We start from the raw sequence: 18,118 nt of genomic DNA on the forward strand, positions 1-18,118 counted from the left end.
TCTTCTCGTTGTACTTTTCATTTGCTGCTAATAATAAAGATTTTCTTTCTTGCTTTGAGTAGAATGCATTACTTTTATTTTTTCTCCTTGATTTTTTGGTTTCTTCTCGTTGGGCGTTGTTTTGGATATCTTCGCCGCGCCCGACGGGCGGATCAAACTTTGTCCTGGCGTGGCCCTCCCTTTAAAGGCGATATAGTTAGTCGTCTCGCCTATAGGCGTTGTAATTAAACATCTGACGATAAATCTTCTATGACTTACTCTTGGGATGTGCGCTTTGACACGTACTTGATCCGACGACTCGTATGACACTACTCGTTCGAACCTTATAACTTCGAATCGACGTTAGGACTGAGGTTTATAAATAGGGAGTTTTTGCTCTTTTCCTTCCTTCCACTCCTTTTGCAACTTCTAACCTAGTTCTACCCACTTGTCCTTCCTTTCGTAACTTCGGTATAGCTTCATTTCTTCCTCTTCAACCTTCGGTAGGGCTTCTCAATCGTTTTTAAAGGCGTCCGTTTCTCTCAGCTTTGAAGTGTTACCCGTAAGGTATTTTATTTCGTACCTTTATTCTTTTTCTTGATTTATTTTCGCTCAAAGGAGGAAAACCCTAATTCATAGGTTTAGAGAATGGTTATCCTGAGGGAGTTAGATGAGAATGAGGGGAGAATCTCGGCCTCTTCTCCTGGTTACTTTGAGTGGGCGCGACAAGTTCGCGCCCATTATACTAGGGCAAACGGCGTTCTTAATAGCCGGGGATTTTATTCGGAGTTGTGGGGTTTTGATGTTGGAAGCAGTAGCGATAGTGACAGTGATAGCGATAGTAGTAGCGGTAGTGATAGTGATTGTGTCATAATTTCCCCTTCCTCTTTCACAGGAAAGCGGAAAAACCCTTGCCGAGATTTGGTGGTTGCTGGCTATACTCCCGTCACCATGGAGGTTCCTTCAAAATACACTAGTGCGGAGATGGTGATGAGCTTTAGGAAAGCCGTCAGGCTTACAGAGTCCAGACATGAGGAGTCTATCATCACTGAGCCTGTCCGAGAAGATGAGTTTGTCTTTTTTAAGAACGGCACCCCGCCGGATTACTTTTATCTCTATACTGGCGTGATCCAACCTCTAAACCTCTGGCTTCCTTTTACTTCTTTCGAGGCGGAGATGTTGAGGGTTCTTAATGTCGCCCCCACTCAACTTCATCCTAACAGCTGGGCCTTCGTAAAAGCCTTCGAGGTGATGTGCCTAGGTTTTGAACTGGTACCCTCGATTGGTGTTTTCTTCTGTTTTTACCATATCAAGAACCTAAAACCCCAGACAATGGTTTCTCTTAGTAGTCAACCCAATCATCGCCTCATGAGTCTGTATGCCTCCAATTTCAAAGGCTTCAAGGACTCCTTCTTTAGGGTTCGCAGTAGCGACCAACTTCCTGATCTAATGTATGATGAGATAGGAGATCCCTTGTTCCCTTTCTACTGGACTGACAACCCTAGGCTTATAAAGGGAACCATCTTTGAGACTCTGAGTGACTTTGAGCAGGACATTGTCCACTTTCTTGATTCTTTTGCTCTTATGGACACTGCTGATATCCTTAGATGTGAGGGTAATAGCGAAGCTTTGACAGAGTATTTACGTAAGTGATGAACTTGGCATGTATGCATATTTCTTTTTATTTTAATGTTGATCTCGCCTTATTACTAACCTGTGTTTTTCTGATTCCTTTATTTTTCAGAAAGAATGAGGACCATTTCGAATGAAGAAAGACTGGCGTTCTTGGCGAAAGCTCGTCAACAAAAAACCAATCCTGCTGCTGGCGTTGCCGACCCTCTGAAGCAGTTACAAGTGGAAGAGGCTGGAGTTAAAGAGGGACGGAGCAAGAGAAAGCATGATGGGCGCATCCCTGTTGAGATCCCAGGAAAGGCTGCTGCTAAAGAGGGTGTCGTCCCGCCTCCTAAAAAACAAAAGACCGAGAAGACTAGCCAACCAGCTGGAGATGCTGACAAAGGCAAAGGCAGAGCTTCCAGTTCTACTCAGCCTTCTTCTGCTGATACTGAAGCCGCTGCTTCTCTTTCTTGGGCTTCCTTCGATCCCCTCGAGTTTATTGAGAGGGGGGTGACTATGGTTGGCGACATGACCCGATTTACTAACACTCCTACTGAAGACTTGAGGAGAAAAGCCTTGGAGTATGAGGTAAAGGGTACTCTTCTCAACTATTTGTTGACGAATCGGCAGGAGCAGGAGGTCCAAGAGGCGAAACGGAAGGTGAAAGTCGTTGATGACCATCTTGCTGACATTGAGAAGAAATATTCCGAGACCAAGACCAAGCTGGAGGAGGATATCAGGAAGCTGAAGGATAGCCAGGAGAGCGAGGCTGAGAGGTTGAAGAAGGAATATGAGGATAAGCTGGCGAAAGTGAAGGAAAGTTATGCCGCCTCCGAGACCAAGCTGAAAGAGAATGCTGCTGCTCAAGATGAGGTGATTTCTAAGCTTTCTAAAGAGAAAGATGCAGCGGTGTTCTCCGTGGGGACCTTGGGCGAAGAGAAGGAGAGGTTGGAAACTGACGTGAGGGAGCTTCAACTGTATGCTGCCAACCAGTACGAGGAAGGCTTCGCCTATGCCCTTGAGCAGGTCAAGCTTCTTTTCCCAGACCTCGACGCCAAGCGCCTAGCTGAAGCTGATGCGATGAACCAGATTATTGAAGGAAAGCTTATTCCCTATGTACCTCCCAGTGAATGATATGATCTTGTTTGTAATGATTTTTGTTCTTGCCCTTCTGTGGCTTTTTGTAACTATTTTGTATGCCCTCTTGTGGCTTTGAACAATTTGCCCCTTGGCTGGGTCCTTTATAAATTTCTTTATTTGCTTGATCTCTTCTCTTCATAACTTTATGAATTATTTTTGCATTACGTTGTGAGGTAACGCCTTCTGTCGTCTTCGTCTAGGAAACTTTGTCCTTGCGCCTGTGACATCTTCGACTTTCTACAATAATTGTAAATTGATACAAATAACTTTATACCTGTTGTCCTTTGGCGTTATAATGAATCGCCTGCTTTGGTTGTGTATACCATTCTTCCGGCGGTGTTGATAATCTCGCCTTTTTCTGCTGTTTCTTTTTCTGACGTACCCAACTCGTAAGACTTACAGGTAACGCCGAGGCCTTTCAACCTTTTTAACTTTTCTTTTTCTGACGTTCCCAACTCGTAAGACTTACAGGTAACGCCAAGGCCTTTCAACCTTTTTAATTTTTCTTTTTCTGACGTACCCAACTCGTAAGACTTACAGGTAACGCCAAGGCCTTTCAACCTTTTTAATTTTTCTTTTTCTGACGTACCCAACTCGTAAGACTTACAGGTAACGCCAAGGCCTTTCAACCTTTTTAATTTTTCTTTTTCTGACGTACCCAACTCGTAAGACTTACAGGTAACGCCAAGGCCTTTCAACCTTTTTAATTTTTCTTTTTCTGACGTACCCAACTCGTAAGACTTACAGGTAACGCCAAGGCCTTTCAACCTTTTTAATTTTTCTTTTTCTGACGTACCCAACTCGTAAGACTTACAGGTAACGCCAAGGCCTTTCAACCTTTTTAATTTTTCTTTTTCTGACGTACCCAACTCGTAAGACTTACAGGTAACGCCAAGGCCTTTTAACCTTTTTAATTTTTCTTTTTCTGACGTACCCAACTCGTAAGACTTACAGGTAACGCCAAGGCCTTTCAACCTTTTTAATTTTTCTTTTTCTGACGTACCCAACTCGTAAGACTTACAGGTAACGCCAAGGCCTTTCAACCTTTTTAATTTTTCTTTTTCTGACGTACCCAACTCGTAAGACTTACAGGTAACGCCAAGGCCTTTCAACCTTTTTAATTTTTCTTTTTCTGACGTACCCAACTCGTAAGACTTACAGGTAACGCCAAGGCCTTTCAACCTTTTTAATTTTTCTTTTTCTGACGTACCCAACTCGTAAGACTTACAGGTAACGCCAAGGCCTTTCAACCTTTTTAATTTTTCTTTTTCTGACGTACCCAACTCGTAAGACTTACAGGTAACGCCAAGGCCTTTCAACCTTTTTAATTTTTCTTTTTCTGACGTACCCAACTCGTAAGACTTACAGGTAACGCCAAGGCCTTTCAACCTTTTTAATTTTTCTTTTTCTGACGTACCCAACTCGTAAGACTTACAGGTAACGCCAAGGCCTTTCAACCTTTTTAATTTTTCTTTTTCTGACGTACCCAACTCGTAAGACTTACAGGTAACGCCAAGGCCTTTCAACCTTTTTAATTTTTCTTTTTCTGACGTACCCAACTCGTAAGACTTACAGGTAACGCCAAGGCCTTTCAACCTTTTTAATTTTTCTTTTTCTGACGTACCCAACTCGTAAGACTTACAGGTAACGCCAAGGCCTTTCAACCTTTTTAATTTTTCTTTTTCTGACGTACCCAACTCGTAAGACTTACAGGTAACGCCAAGGCCTTTCAACCTTTTTAATTTTTCTTTTTCTGACGTACCCAACTCGTAAGACTTACAGGTAACGCCAAGGCCTTTCAACCTTTTTAATTTTTCTTTTTCTGACGTACCCAACTCGTAAGACTTACAGGTAACGCCAAGGCCTTTCAACCTTTTTAATTTTTCTTTTTCTGACGTACCCAACTCGTAAGACTTACAGGTAACGCCAAGGCCTTTCAACCTTTTTAATTTTTCTTTTTCTGACGTACCCAACTCGTAAGACTTACAGGTAACGCCAAGGCCTTTCAACCTTTTTAATTTTTCTTTTTCTGACGTACCCAACTCGTAAGACTTACAGGTAACGCCAAGGCCTTTCAACCTTTTTAATTTTTCTTTTTCTGACGTACCCAACTCGTAAGACTTACAGGTAACGCCAAGGCCTTTCAACCTTGTTTTTGGTTCAGCGCTCACATCTGAGTTGATCTTTAATAAAGATTCAGAGCTCAAGTTTGAGATAACCATTTTTGTTGATTCAGATCCCGTAACTTAATCAGGTTGATGCAAATATTTTGAGATATGCAGGAAGATATAAACTACTAGAATTTTGAAATTCAATGAGCCTCGATAAAAACCCCAGTTAGAACAGGGGAAAAGAGTGTCTCATTGTTTTTTTATTCATTTATGAAAACGGTTCTTATACATCATTTAAAAATATTGCTAAAAGAAGAGAATGGTTTTACTTATTCTTCCACCAATAAAGTGATGCTCCGCGATTAGCTATAGTAGAACTTTAGGTTTGCTACGTTCCATGTCCTTGGGAGGATTTTTCCTTCCATGGTCTCTAGGCGATATGCTCCTCCTTCGAAAGCTTCTTGCACCCGAAAGGGGCCTTCCCAGTTTGCTGCGAACTTTCCTCCTTTATCCTTTCCCATAGGTCTTTTCAGCACCAGGTCGCCTTCTTGAAAACTCCTTTGTTTGACTCTCGTATTATAACGCCTAGCGGCTCTTTGCTTTATGGCGAATTCCCTGAAATGCGCTCTTTCTCTTCTTTCCTCGATCATGTCTAGGTTCTCTTCCAGAGCTCTATCGTTCTCTTCCTGCGTCGTGGTTTCTCTGCGCCAACTAGGAGGATTTATTTCCACCGGGATCATCGCGTCCGAACCATAGACCATTGTAAATGGCGCTTCTCCTGTCGAGGATTGGGGAGTGGTGTGATACGACCAGAGGATGGGTGAGATGTGGGCTACCCAAGCTTCGCCTTTACTATCTAGCCTTCTTTTTAAGGCTCTTAGTATCACCTTATTTGCTGACTCTGCTTGTCCGTTAGCTTGTGGATGCTCCACTGATATAAAGGTGTTTTTGATTCCTTTGCTTCGACAGAATTCAACGACCTTTTCGCTGGCGAACTGTGTACTGTTGTCGGATACGATGTATTTGGGCAATCCAAATCTGCAGATGATTTTCTTCCAATAAAAGATTTTTACCTGTTCCGCCGAGATGCTGGATACCGGCTCTGCTTCAATCCATTTTGTAAAGTAGTCTACGGCGACGATGATCCATCGCGCTTGTTTATAGCCAACCGGAAATGGACCAACGATATCTACACCCCACATGAAAAAGGGCCAAGGGGATAATACTGACTTTAGTGGCTCCCCCGGAACGTGATGCAGGTTGGCGTGTCTTTGACATTTGTCACAGTTTCTTACATACATGGCGGTATCATCATGTATATCTGGCCAATAAAATCCTGCTCTCAATATCTTTCCTGCTAATGCTCTTGAACCGATATGACTACCACATGATCCTTCGTGTACTTCATTCATGATGCGCTTGGCTTCTTCAGTACTGACGCATAAAAGGAGGGGGGACGCGAATCCCCTCTTATATAGCTTATCCCCTACCATTGAATACCATGCCGCCATTTTCCTCAGTTTAAAAGCCTTTTCCCTTTCTTTCGGGAGCTCATCCTTTTGGAGGTACCGGATAATGGGCGATCTCCAGTCTTCTTCTTCTATTACCATCATTACCTCTTCCCCGTTGATGCTGGGAGTTTTTATGGTTTCTTGGATAACGGTTCTATGGCTTCCTGGTTTTTTGATGCTCGCCAGCTTTGACAATAGATCTGCTCTCATGTTTTGTTCGCGGGGAACGTAAACTAACTCGAACGAATCGAAATGCTTAGCTAGGTTTTGCACCTTCTCCACGTATTTGATTAACTGCGGCTCCTTCGTTTGAAACTTCCCTGATACTTGGTTGGTTACCAGTTGGGAATCACTCATGGCCTTTAGCTCTTTTACCTCCATATCGCTTGCCAACTTCATTCCTGCTATCAAAGCCTCGTATTCCGCTTGGTTGTTGCTAGCTTTGAAGGCGAAACGTAGTGATTGTTCTATCATCACGCCATCCGGTCCTTCCAGTACTATTCCGGCTCCACTTCCTCGCACATTGGAGGCCCCGTCAACTGAGAGTGTCCAAAACGCCGTTTTTTCTGTTGTTGGCGGAGTAGACATCTCCAATACAAAATCAGCTAGTCTTTGTGACTTAATGGCCCCTCTAGGTGAGAAGGTGATGTCAAATTCCGATAATTCCACGGACCACGCCACCATCCTTCCTGCCAAGTCTGGCTTTCGGAGGACGTTCTTGATAGGGTAATCTGTTTTAACAACTACCTGGTGGCTTTGAAAATACTGCCTTAACTTTCTGGCTGTGACAACTACCGCGAGAGATAACCTCTCTATTCTTTGATACCTTGTTTCTGCTCCCCTTAAGGTTCTACTTACAAAATATATAGGTCTTTCTTCGCCCTCTATTTCTTGAACTAGAGCTGAACTCAAAGCTCTATCCGAAACTGCGAGATATAGGTAAAGGGTGTTACCTGGTAATGGGCGTGTCAAGATGGGCGGTGATGCCAGGAACTCTTTTAGTTGTTTGAAGGCTTCTTCGCATTCTGGCGTCCAGGAAAATCTCTCATTTTTCCTAAGAGATGCGAAGAAGTGGAAACCCTTTTCGCCCGCACATGATAGGAATCTGGATAGTGCCGCTATTCTGCCTGTCAAGGTCTGTACTTCTTTCACGGATGTAGGGCTCCTCATGTCTATGATGGCTTGGCATTTCTCGGGGTTAGCCTCTATTCCTCTGCTGGTGAGCATAAATCCTAAGAATTTTCCGGCTTGTACTCCAAAGGAACACTTCGCTGGGTTTAGTCTCATGTTGTACTTTCTTACTGACCCCATGATGTCCAACAGATCATCGTCATGGCGACTTCCCTCGGAAGTTTTTACTACCATGTCGTCGATATATACCTCTAAATTCTTCCCTATTTGCTCAGCAAAAACCCTGTCCATCAACCTTTGGTATGTTGCTCCCGCATTCTTCAATCCAAAAGGCATGACGTTGTAAAAATAGTTGCAGGTATTCGACATAAAGGCTGTATGGCAGGCGTCTGAGGGGTTCATCTTTATTTGATTGTACCCGGAGTAGGCGTCCATAAAACTCAGCATCTTGCACCCCGAGGCGCCATCGATTAACCTGTCTATGTTGGGTAGGGGATATGGATCTTTGGGACACGCCTTGTTTAAGTCTGTGAAGTCCACGCACATTCTCCACTTTCCGTTGGCCTTTTTCACCATGACGACATTTGCCAACCATGAGGGGTATTTTATTTCTTCGATGAATCCAGCCTCCTTTAGCTTCTCCACTTCTTCCGCTATAGCGACTCGTCTTTCTTCTCCTACCTTTCTCTTTCTTTGGGAGACTGGTTTTGTGTTGGGTGATATTGAAAGTTTATGTGTTATCACCTCTTCGTCAATCCCTGGCATATCTGAAGGCTTCCATGCGAATAGGTCAGCGTTATCCTTCAAGATTTTGATGATTCGTCTCCTCTCCTCGCTGGGCAACGCTGTTCCCAAGTTAGTTGTCTGGTGAGGGTGATCGCCAATTTGAACCTGCTCCAGGTCTTCTATAGGGCTTACCCTTCGATCTTGGAATTCCTCCCTTGGATCCATATCTGCGCTCTCTATGATGTTTATGCCGCCTGGAGTTGCGGCTTGTCTTCTTTCGAATTTCCCGCTTGCGCTGGAAGTTCGGTGTCGTATCTTTAAGCTAGACTCGTAGCACTTCTTGGCGAGAATCTGATCGCCCCTTACTGTTCCTACTCCCCCATTCTCGAGGGGGTATTTTATTGCTAGGTATAGAGTGGACATGGCCGCCCCTAATGCGTTAAAGGCGGGTCTTCCTATAATAATATTATAGGAGGTAAAAGGAGTTTTAACTACCAGATATCGCACCTTGATAGTTTTGGCGTTGCTGCCTTCTCCAAACGTGGTAAGAAGGGAGGCGTAACCCATTACGTCCACTTGTTCGCCAGAGAACCCAACCAGGGTTCCGGAGTATGGTTGCAATTGCTCTTCTGCTAATTGCATGGCCTTGAAAGCTTCCCAGTACATAATGTCCGCTGAACTCCCCGAATCTATCAGTACTCTTTTTACATCACAGTTCAAAATTTGGACTTGTATCACTAAAGGATCATCGTCATGGGGTGCTACCTCCAAACCATCCTTTGCCGTGAATGCCAAATCTGGTACGTCTAATGGCTGAGGCTGACTTACGAGGTATATCTCCGAGATGGCTCGGCGTACATACCTTTTCCTTGCTGAGCTTGATTCGCCCCCGCCTGAGAATCCTCCCGCTATTGTATTCACGGAGATTCTCCCCTTGGGAGGCTCTCTGCTTGGCCCAGGAGGGTCTCGTGGCTCCTGCCGGGGGACTTTTGGCACGACAACCCGCCCTTGGGCGGCGTCGTCAATAAATTTGCGAAGGTGTCCGCTTTTGATTAGTTCTTCGATTAAATCTCTTAAGCGGAAGCATTTCTCCGTGGAGTGACCTCTACACCTGTGATATGCGCACCAGGCGTTATCGTCCAGCCCCATGGGGATGTTACTGGTTCTCCTTGGGGGGAGGTTTGCCAAACCAATGGCCAGAATCTCATTTAAGACGTAAACCTTTGAGGCGTTTAATGGCGTGAGGTCTTCATTGGCGGGATGATTCCTGAATTCTCTTCTGGGCGGTTGGCGGTAGGGCTTCCCATGGTGCCTCTGCCATGGGTCCCCTTGGTGGCCTCCCGATTTTGGTCGTGGGTGTTCGGGCGCTCTAGTGGCACGGCCCACGTATTCCTTCTCCTTAACATCTCTTTGCCTTTTCTCGGCGTTACTTTCTTCGCCCTTTATATAACACTCCGCCCTCTTGTTCACCTCTTGCATTGACGAGGCTGGCTTTTGGGCTAAGGACTCATTGAAATGTCCCGCTCTTAGCCCATTGTGGAAGGCTGCCACGAACATCTCCTGATTTGGATTTGAGACTTTGATGGTGGCTTCGCTAAATCTGGCGAGGAAGTTACGTAATGACTCGCCATGGTTTTGGCGGATGGAGAAAAGACTGGTTGATGTGACTTTCACGTGTTTCGATCCAGCGAACTGGTGAATAAATTTTTTATGAAAGTCAGCATAACTCTCGATTGAGTTTCTTGGAAGGTTCGTGTACCAACGCAGGGCGACATCCTTGAAGGTGCCGGCTAGTAATTTACACTTCAGATGCTCCGGAGCATTGATTATGGCAGTTTGTGTCCCAATTGCCATCAAGTGCTCCCTTGGATCCGTCTTTCCGTCGAAGGTAGGAAGGTGAGGAACCTTGATTGTTTCCACTACTTGGGCATCCCACAAGTGTTGAGCTAAGGGTTGTACGTCCATGACGCCCTCTCCCTCCTCCTCCTCCAAAATCAATTTCGCTTTCTCTTTCTCATTAGTTCTTTCGGCTTCGATGGCCGCAATCTGAGTTTGTAAGCGCCGAATCTCTACGACGGCGGCTTGCAGGGTGTTAACGTTAGAGTTGTCGTTGTTTTCGTGTTCTCCAGCCATGTGAAGATGTTTGATTTTTCGTCTAGTTGCTTGTGATAGGCTGGGATCAAATGATTTTACCGCAGCCCCACGGTGGGCGCCAAAATGTTCTGGTAAAAAACAAGGGGGTTTGTATTATTGATCAAATGGTGTGATTACACTCAGTTCAATCCCAACAACCCTAGGAGTTTAATAAGTCAAAATTCGATCCCTTTACAAATGAGAATATGGAACTATTTATAGAGCTTCTAGTCTTCTTCTCCAAGCAAGGGTTCCTAAAAATCCGGTCCTTAGCATCTTCTTCGGTGGTATGGCGTGAAAATAGGGACGAGAACCTTGGTCTCCAAGCTATGGCAGTTGCGAGAAGTTTATTTCTTCCTTCTTAAGGTAGCGGTTGATACAAGGAAGGAGAAGATATTTTCAGTAACACAGAATCCACCCTTTTTGGCGTTGCCTTAGAGTTGCAGGTCACCCCCTAGCTTCTAGTCGCCTATTGGGTATTTTAGGGTTTACTTGATTTGGGCTCATCATCCTCTTTTACTCTAATTGGGCTTACTGGATATTTACTTAAGCCCATTGCCCAGTCCAATTATAAACAATACAAATTTTTATAAAATTCGCTTTTTTTTTAACTACCAAAAATGGAATATATATATTAAAAACAACAAGTCCTGACTAGCACAAGTAATGCCAAACAGACCTCAAGAGTTTACGAGCAGCATGAAAACAAACACACCTTAATCGATGTCCATACAAACAAAAGGGCTCGACCACCACATGTGAGAATTTAAACCGAGATTAACATTATAGGCTTGCATCCATCAAAACGAATATAATTTAACTTTATCTAGCATCTGGTGAACTGTGGACTCCTTAGCCTTGAAAATTATATTATTCCACACAACTCAAATTACATAACCAAATTAGCTGCAAGAATGAGCGGCGAGCTCGCAATCCTCTAGAAGAGTGAATAAACCGAACAAATTGACCATGTATCAAAAAAGGAACAACTGAGGATATAGCAATCCAAGATCTAACCAAACTCCACAAGGGTGCAAAGGACCGAGCAAGAGAGGAACACATGACGCGATGTTTTCAGTCCCCCGCATCCAGTCACACAAAATTGAGAGGAATGAGTAATAATGTTACGCCTCACCAAATTGTCTTTAGTAGGTAACCTGTTGCGAAATAGCCTGCAAGCCAAGACAGAAACCTTTAATGGAACCTGCTTATGTCATATTAGTCTGTTATAGTTTCCCCGTTTTGAAGTTCCCTCAAAAGTAAGCAAATTATACAAGCCCCGCACAGTGTAACCACCACCAAGATCATGCCTCCGTAACCACTTATCTCCGACGTTAGATTGCAAGACAATGTTAGAAAATAAACTCCTACATTCCTCTAATATCTCCTCCTCCCACACCCACAGTTGGCGGCACCACAACCAAGCCGCCCCTTCTTCCTCCCATCCTAACCGTGCTCGACTTATTAATAGACAAATCAAACAGACGCATATACTTCACACTCACGGAAACACCACCTAACCACATATCCGTCCAAAAAAAGGTGTCAAACTCCACTACCAACCCTCCTTACAATACTCTCCTCAAACCACCCTCCCCCACCCTCAGCGCTCTCGCCATCTCAGATTTTCGCAACCTCCCTCCACGAAGAACCACTCTGTCCCCCAATCGCCAACCTCCCGGCCACCTCACTGTAACAAGCAACCAGAACTCGATACCACAAACCTGTTTTATCCACTAACATCATCCAACACCATTTTCCTAACAAAGCGGTATTAAACTCCCTCATCTAAATAACCCTCAGCCCGCCAAACTCCTTTCCCAAACACACATTTCTCCAACTAATCCAAGAAATTTTCCTCATAGCCTCACATCCTTCCTGAAAAAAAATTCAATAAGGATTCAATGTAAGAGATTATACCTGACAAATATTTGAAGAAGGAAAGAACATAGACAGACAGAGAGTTAATGACAAACTTAAGCAAGATCAATCAGCCACCAAAAGGAAAAAAGTGGCTCTTCAAAATTAATGGTCTATGAGTTTTTATTAAAGACCGTTAATCTTGATAGGTCTTAATAATATATCAAATAATTTTTAAACTTTTTAAATTTTTTTATATGTGATCTACTACCTCCGGTCCTTTTCATAAGGAACACTTTGTGGAAAAAAAATAGGTCTTTTTTATAAGAAACTTTGACCAATTTTCAAATGTTTTAAATGTTCAATTTCACTTATGCCTTTTTTTATCATGACAGAGAATTTAAAAATAAGTAAGTTAGTTGAATCAAGAGTAATTAAATAAGGGTATAAATGGAATAAATTTAAATCTATAATAGTATTAAATGAAAATAACTATGTTAAATGTGTTTCCGTGATCCGTGTGATTTTTTCAAAGTGTTCCTTATAAAATTATATAAACTTTCAATTCAACAATAAAATTTATAAAATCTGTATTCGTTATAATAGTATTGATCACTTATCTGCTGTGGACCAATTGTACATAATATTAGCCCATAAATCGATCTTAACACTATGTTTGTTTTGATAGATTTATGAGAGAGATAAATAAAGAAGATAGAAATAGCAAAGAAATAAAGTATTTCTTTAGTTTGGATGAAGAGAGAAATAAGGAGAGAGAGAGAATTTTTTTTAGGTGTGTCCCGTACCAAAAGAAATCTCTCCTCAATATGTGAGATTTGTGAGTTGAAGGAATGAAAATATGTAGTTTCCAAAAATGTCCTTCTCCTTATTTTTATTTTTTTAAAATATGAAGGATAAATTAGTCTTTTTCATTTGTATTAATTTCTCTCTATCCATATTTCTACTCATCCTCTTCTCTATTTCTATTCATCCAAACAATATAGAATTTTCACCCAACTTCTCTCTTATTTCTCTCTTCACTATTTCTCTCTTTCCTATTTCTTTGAACATCCAAACACAGTGTAAAATATATATATATATATATATATATATATATATATATATATATATATATATATATATATATATATATATATATATATGAGTTTTGCTAACGTAACCCGTTTAGTTTTTTAAAAAGTGTGTGTTAGCAAGTTATAACTAAAAAGTAGTTAAATACACTCTAAGGTGCATGTTGCTAATGCACACCTTCTAAAAAATAAGTGGGTGTACGTTATCAACTCCTATAGGCATTTGCTATAATACACCTACTTAATTTTTAGGTGTGTGTTAGCAAATGATAACTAAAAAGTAGTTAAATACACCTTAAGGTGTACTCCCTCCGTCCCGTAATATAAGCAAAAAAAACATCTTTTTGATGTCCCAAAATATAAGCAAAAAACAACTTTTTTAATACTAAAGTTACAAAATTACCCTTAGTCATAATTCACTATTGTTTAGTTTCCCAATAAACTTTTGGGTAGTTAGCTTATTTCAATATGACTTTTTAGCTTTCATCATTCAAAAAGCTAATTTTTTCCATTAACAAGAAGTAATTATAACAAGGGTAATACGGGAAACTCAATTGTTTGTTTTGATAAAATTTAGAGTTTCTTAATAAGTGTGAAAACTTTTTTTTGCTTATATTACGAGACGGAGAGAGTATGTTGCTAATGCACACCTTCATAAAAAAAATCCTTTAATATATATATCTTACAAAAAGATAAAGATAAAGAAGCATCCGCATAAATATCCTTTTTACTAACTTTACTCGTGTACCGAGATTGTGATGTGTGGCACATATTATACACACTACGAAACTCCCAGACTTAACCGCTAAGCTTCCATTTCCATTTCCTATAAAAAAAACAACTTCATAACCATTTTTGAACACACTCATTTTTTCTATCATCATGGTGGTTATTATGCAAGAACAACAAGAAGCTGTTGAATTTCACGATCTACCTGAAGGTTGTATTGAAAACGTTCTCTCATTCACAACACCTCGTGATGTTGCTAGACTCTCTTTGGTTTCATCAACTTTCAGATCCGCCGCTCAATCTGATTCCGTTTGGGATAAATTCTTACCGTCTGATTATCGTTCCATAATTTCTCAATGTGATGAAGAAATTGATAATTCCTTATATGTTTTATCGAAGAAGGATCTTTATGTTAATCTTACTCAGAAACCGATTCTTATTGATGATGGTAAAAAGGTAATTTTGATTCCTCTGGTTAATTATTGTGTTTATTATCGTTAATTGTGTGTTAATTTTGTGTTATGTTGTGGAATTAGAGTTTTCAATTGGATAAAGTTGATGGGAAGAAATGCTATATGTTATCGGCGAGGAGTTTGTTTATTGTTTGGGGAGATACTCCTAGGTATTGGAAGTGGATTTCTGTTCCAGATTCAAGGTAAATAATGCATTCCAAATTCAATTATGAGTGTATTGTTGATTTTTTTGTTGAAATTGTAGGTATTTCTTAATTTGGTTTTAAAATACTAGATCATGTTAATGTTTTAGATATATTAATTTAGTTCTGAAATTGGCCTTGAAGATTAATGTGATTCATATTTTTCAAATTCTGAAATCATTTCTTCATATTTTAATGTGGACAAAAAGTTGTCTAGTGTCCAATCCCTTACTACATGTTTTGTCCGGTCCCTTACGAGTTTCTAAATCAAGCAGGGTACAAAAAAATTGTCGATTCCAGTTTGTTTTAGCAGATCAAGGGCACCCTATAAAACAATTTAATGTATTTTGAAGCTTATTTTCATAAGCTGAAAACATTAAGTTGTTTATAGGGGTGTGCAAAAAATTTGGTTATCCTTAACCAAATTACTAACCAATCCATATCTAATTTTACTTTGCAAAATCTATTTAAAAAAAAAACCACACCACTCCAATAAAAAACACCAATTATAAACCATAACCACATTTTGTAATTTGATTTGGAATTGGTTTGAAAATTTAGGCCCAATAGCTAATTCAGGCCTAATCTTCAATTTTTTAAAATTCTTTATTATATAATAAAATAATTAATTAAAAGAGGGGTGGAGGACCGGTGGTCAACCGGTGGTCAACGCCGGACCACCGGTGGCTGATGCGGCGGCGCTCCGGCCGGGACGGCGGTTTCCGGCGGACCTCCAGCGACTTTCACGGCGGCCGGTGGTGGTGGTCCAGTGGCCGGCCGCCACCAACCACCCATACTATTTTAATATTATTTTATTTTAAAAATCAGATTTTTAATAATTATTTTAAAAATAATTAAAAAAATCAGTTTTTAATGTTTTTAATTTTTAAAAATAATTAAAAAATTCAGTTTTTTTTTAAATAATTAAAAAATCAGTTTTTAATGTTTTTAGTTTTTCAAAAATTTAGTATTTTAATTTTTTTCCTATTTATTAGTTTTTTTTTGTATTTAAAAATCAGATTTTTTAATTTTAAAAATTACTCTTTTTTTAAATAATAAAAAATATTTTTAAAACAATATAAAAAATAAGTTTTCGGCTAAGTAAAAAATAATTTGGGTTTAAAAAAAATATTTTGTGGGTTGATTATAAACCAATTCAATCATAAAATTAATGAAAAATTATGTTTTTAAAATAATTAATAAATCTATTTTTTTTAATCAACTAATAAAAAAATTAGTTTAAGTAAAAAACCTATTTAAAATTGGATCATGTGAATAACTTAAATTTTATTACAAACCGGTTATAAATTGGTTCGATCCGGTTAATAACCAAATTCAAATTAGTTTTAAAAAATAACCGGTTTGTTATTGAAATGGTTTTGGTTTAGAACTAAAACCATCAATTAGGTGTGGTGTGGTGTGGTTTCCAAACCATGCACACCCCTAGTTGTTTATTCCAACATTACCAATCGTTGGTTGGTAGGGAGGACGGACGGCGGTTCGATCCCTCGCAACTTCCATCGGGAGGGGGGAGGGGGCTGAAACCACTTGATCCCATCGGGAGGGGCTCAAACCAGAACTGACCCCGAACCAGATTCAACTGGTGGTGAAAACCCCCCAAAAAAAAAAGAACCTGTGCTTATTAATTCTTTTAGACAATCCATTTGTCCCAAAATTGTCTTTAATGTGATTGATGAATTTTAATTCCAAAGGTCACTGCTTTAGATACTAAATTGACAAGTGCTATAATTTTAAAAACTAAACTTGGTGATTTATTCATTAGTTTGTTACGTATATATCTCAATTTGTGATTTGAACAGAATTTAAGCTGATTCGAAAAATGCAGGTTTTCTCAGGTGGCTGAACTGGTGAGTGTGTGTTGGTTTGAAATCCGGGGCTGGATCAACACTAGCATGCTATCTCCAAACACTTTGTATGGAGTATACCTTGTATTTAAGGCAAGTACTTCTCGTACCTATGGGTTTGAATATCAGCCATGTGAAGCCTCCATCCTCATTGCTGGAGGTGGAGGTGATCCTGTTGTTGAGAGAAATGTATTCTTGGATGCTGAAAGAGGAAGAAGGTTAAGATATCAGATTGTTCCTCGCCGCCGAACTGGGATATTCAGTCGTTATTTGGAACCGCCCCCGCCACCGCAGGTAGAACAAACTGAAAGTGTGGATGATCTCCAGAAGTATCCAAAGGAGAGAACAGATGGGTGGTTGGAGATGGAATTGGGAGAGTATTTCAACGAAGGAGGAGATGATAAAGAGGTGGAAATAAGTGTTTGTGAGGTTAAGGGTGGTGGTTGGAAGGGTGGCCTTGTTCTTCAAGGAATTGAAATAAAGCCTAAGCCTAAATCATGCTGAATTAACCACTAAACTAATTGTTGTCATCTCAATGAAAATATTTCTTTTGGGTTATGATCTGTTCCTTTGAAATGTCATCCTCATCTTCATGTGAGTATTAGACAGATTCATACTTCATCTTGTAGACATTACTATTTAGAGTATGTATGTATCTTCCATTATGCAGTCAAAGCGGGACATTAGCATCTCTGTTAAGAGGAATGTCACCCCAATGAAAGAGAATTGGGAGTGATGGTGTTGTTTGTGTCTTTGTTACCTAGTCATATTTAAATTAATTATAAATAAATTATATTGGTAATATGATTTGATGTTTTAATGCAATATTTTGATTTTCAAAGTACTTGTTTTTTATCATTTATCTTGGTCATATCAACTGGCATGAAATTTAAGTAGTAACATTTTTGTTTTACATGATGCGCCTAATGAGGCCTTATGCAAAATCTTATCAACAAAAATATTTGGTGTTATTGTAATCAACTTTAGATGATTATTGTCACTGAGAAAATACTCAGGAGATTGAGTTTGATCTTTTTTTAACGTCACTATAGACTTAGATGAAATCAACAATTTTCAATGCTGAGTTACTTACAGGAAACTTTCCTGTACGATTTACAACAAGTTTTTCAGGTTACTTTGGTACTTGCTCTTACAAAAATCATAAAGAACAGAACATAGCTAGGAGTGTTTGATTATGAGCAAGTCTTGCACACACAAATGACAAAAAGAATTTTAGTCACAACATTTAATCATTTACAGTAAAAAAAACATTTAATCATTTTTTTGTGTCCGAATGTTTTTGTTTTGGAATTGTGTCCAATTAAATATTTTTTAGTTGGTTCATGTTAGAGTGTGAGATATGAGATATGTAGCTCAACTAGTTTAACTACTCTTGAGTTAAGGGCTAAGAAATTAAGGTTCGGCATTTAAATCTTAACAAAGAGCAAAATTAACATAACATTATAATATTTTTTATGCATGCACTTTAGCTTTATCCCTTAAAAATATATACGGTGTCATGCATGCATCAATTTTTAGTTTTTTTAAATTTTCTGCTTATGGATCCGCTAAA

The 18,118-nt window shown here is 39.9% G+C and overlaps 2 protein-coding genes across 2 annotated transcripts; one reads left to right on the forward strand and one right to left on the reverse strand.

The window, feature by feature from the left end:
* Positions 1-2,883: 2,883 nt before the first annotated feature.
* Positions 2,884-9,361, reverse strand: LOC123889035. Its single transcript, XM_045938212.1, has 2 exons — positions 8,405-9,361; positions 2,884-2,970 (listed from the first exon to the last, which is right to left on the reverse strand). Exons 1-2 carry the CDS (start codon positions 9,359-9,361, stop codon positions 2,884-2,886), a joined length of 1,044 nt encoding a protein of 347 aa, XP_045794168.1.
* Positions 9,362-14,002: 4,641 nt separating this feature from the next.
* LOC123902520 (putative F-box protein PP2-B12) lies at positions 14,003-17,365 on the forward strand. The gene is made up of 3 exons (XM_045952278.1): positions 14,003-14,481; positions 14,562-14,680; positions 16,527-17,365. Exons 1-3 carry the CDS (start codon positions 14,179-14,181, stop codon positions 17,047-17,049), a joined length of 945 nt encoding a protein of 314 aa, XP_045808234.1. The 5' UTR covers positions 14,003-14,178; the 3' UTR covers positions 17,050-17,365.
* Positions 17,366-18,118: the final 753 nt, after the last annotated feature.

The sequence above is a fragment of the Trifolium pratense genome, linkage group LG1 (genome assembly GCF_020283565.1).
Source record: "Trifolium pratense cultivar HEN17-A07 linkage group LG1, ARS_RC_1.1, whole genome shotgun sequence".
In the NCBI taxonomy this organism is placed as follows: Eukaryota; Viridiplantae; Streptophyta; class Magnoliopsida; order Fabales; family Fabaceae; genus Trifolium; species Trifolium pratense.

What these genes read in the sequence shown, in the direction of transcription:
- LOC123889035 (XM_045938212.1), bottom strand. Translation starts at nt 9,361, where the DNA reads ATGGGGCTGGACGATAACGCCTGGTGCGCATATCACAGGTGTAGAGGT. An exon ending in AGGAATTCCAAGATCGAAGG is followed by an intron (nt 2,971 to 8,404) that starts GTAAGCCCTATA and finishes CAATTATTGTAG; the next exon opens with AAAGTCGAAGATGTCACAGG.
- LOC123902520 (XM_045952278.1), top strand. Translation starts at nt 14,179, where the DNA reads ATGGTGGTTATTATGCAAGAACAACAAGAAGCTGTTGAATTTCACGAT. An exon ending in TTATTGATGATGGTAAAAAG is followed by an intron (nt 14,482 to 14,561) that starts GTAATTTTGATT and finishes TTGTGGAATTAG; the next exon opens with AGTTTTCAATTGGATAAAGT. An exon ending in ATTTCTGTTCCAGATTCAAG is followed by an intron (nt 14,681 to 16,526) that starts GTAAATAATGCA and finishes CGAAAAATGCAG; the next exon opens with GTTTTCTCAGGTGGCTGAAC.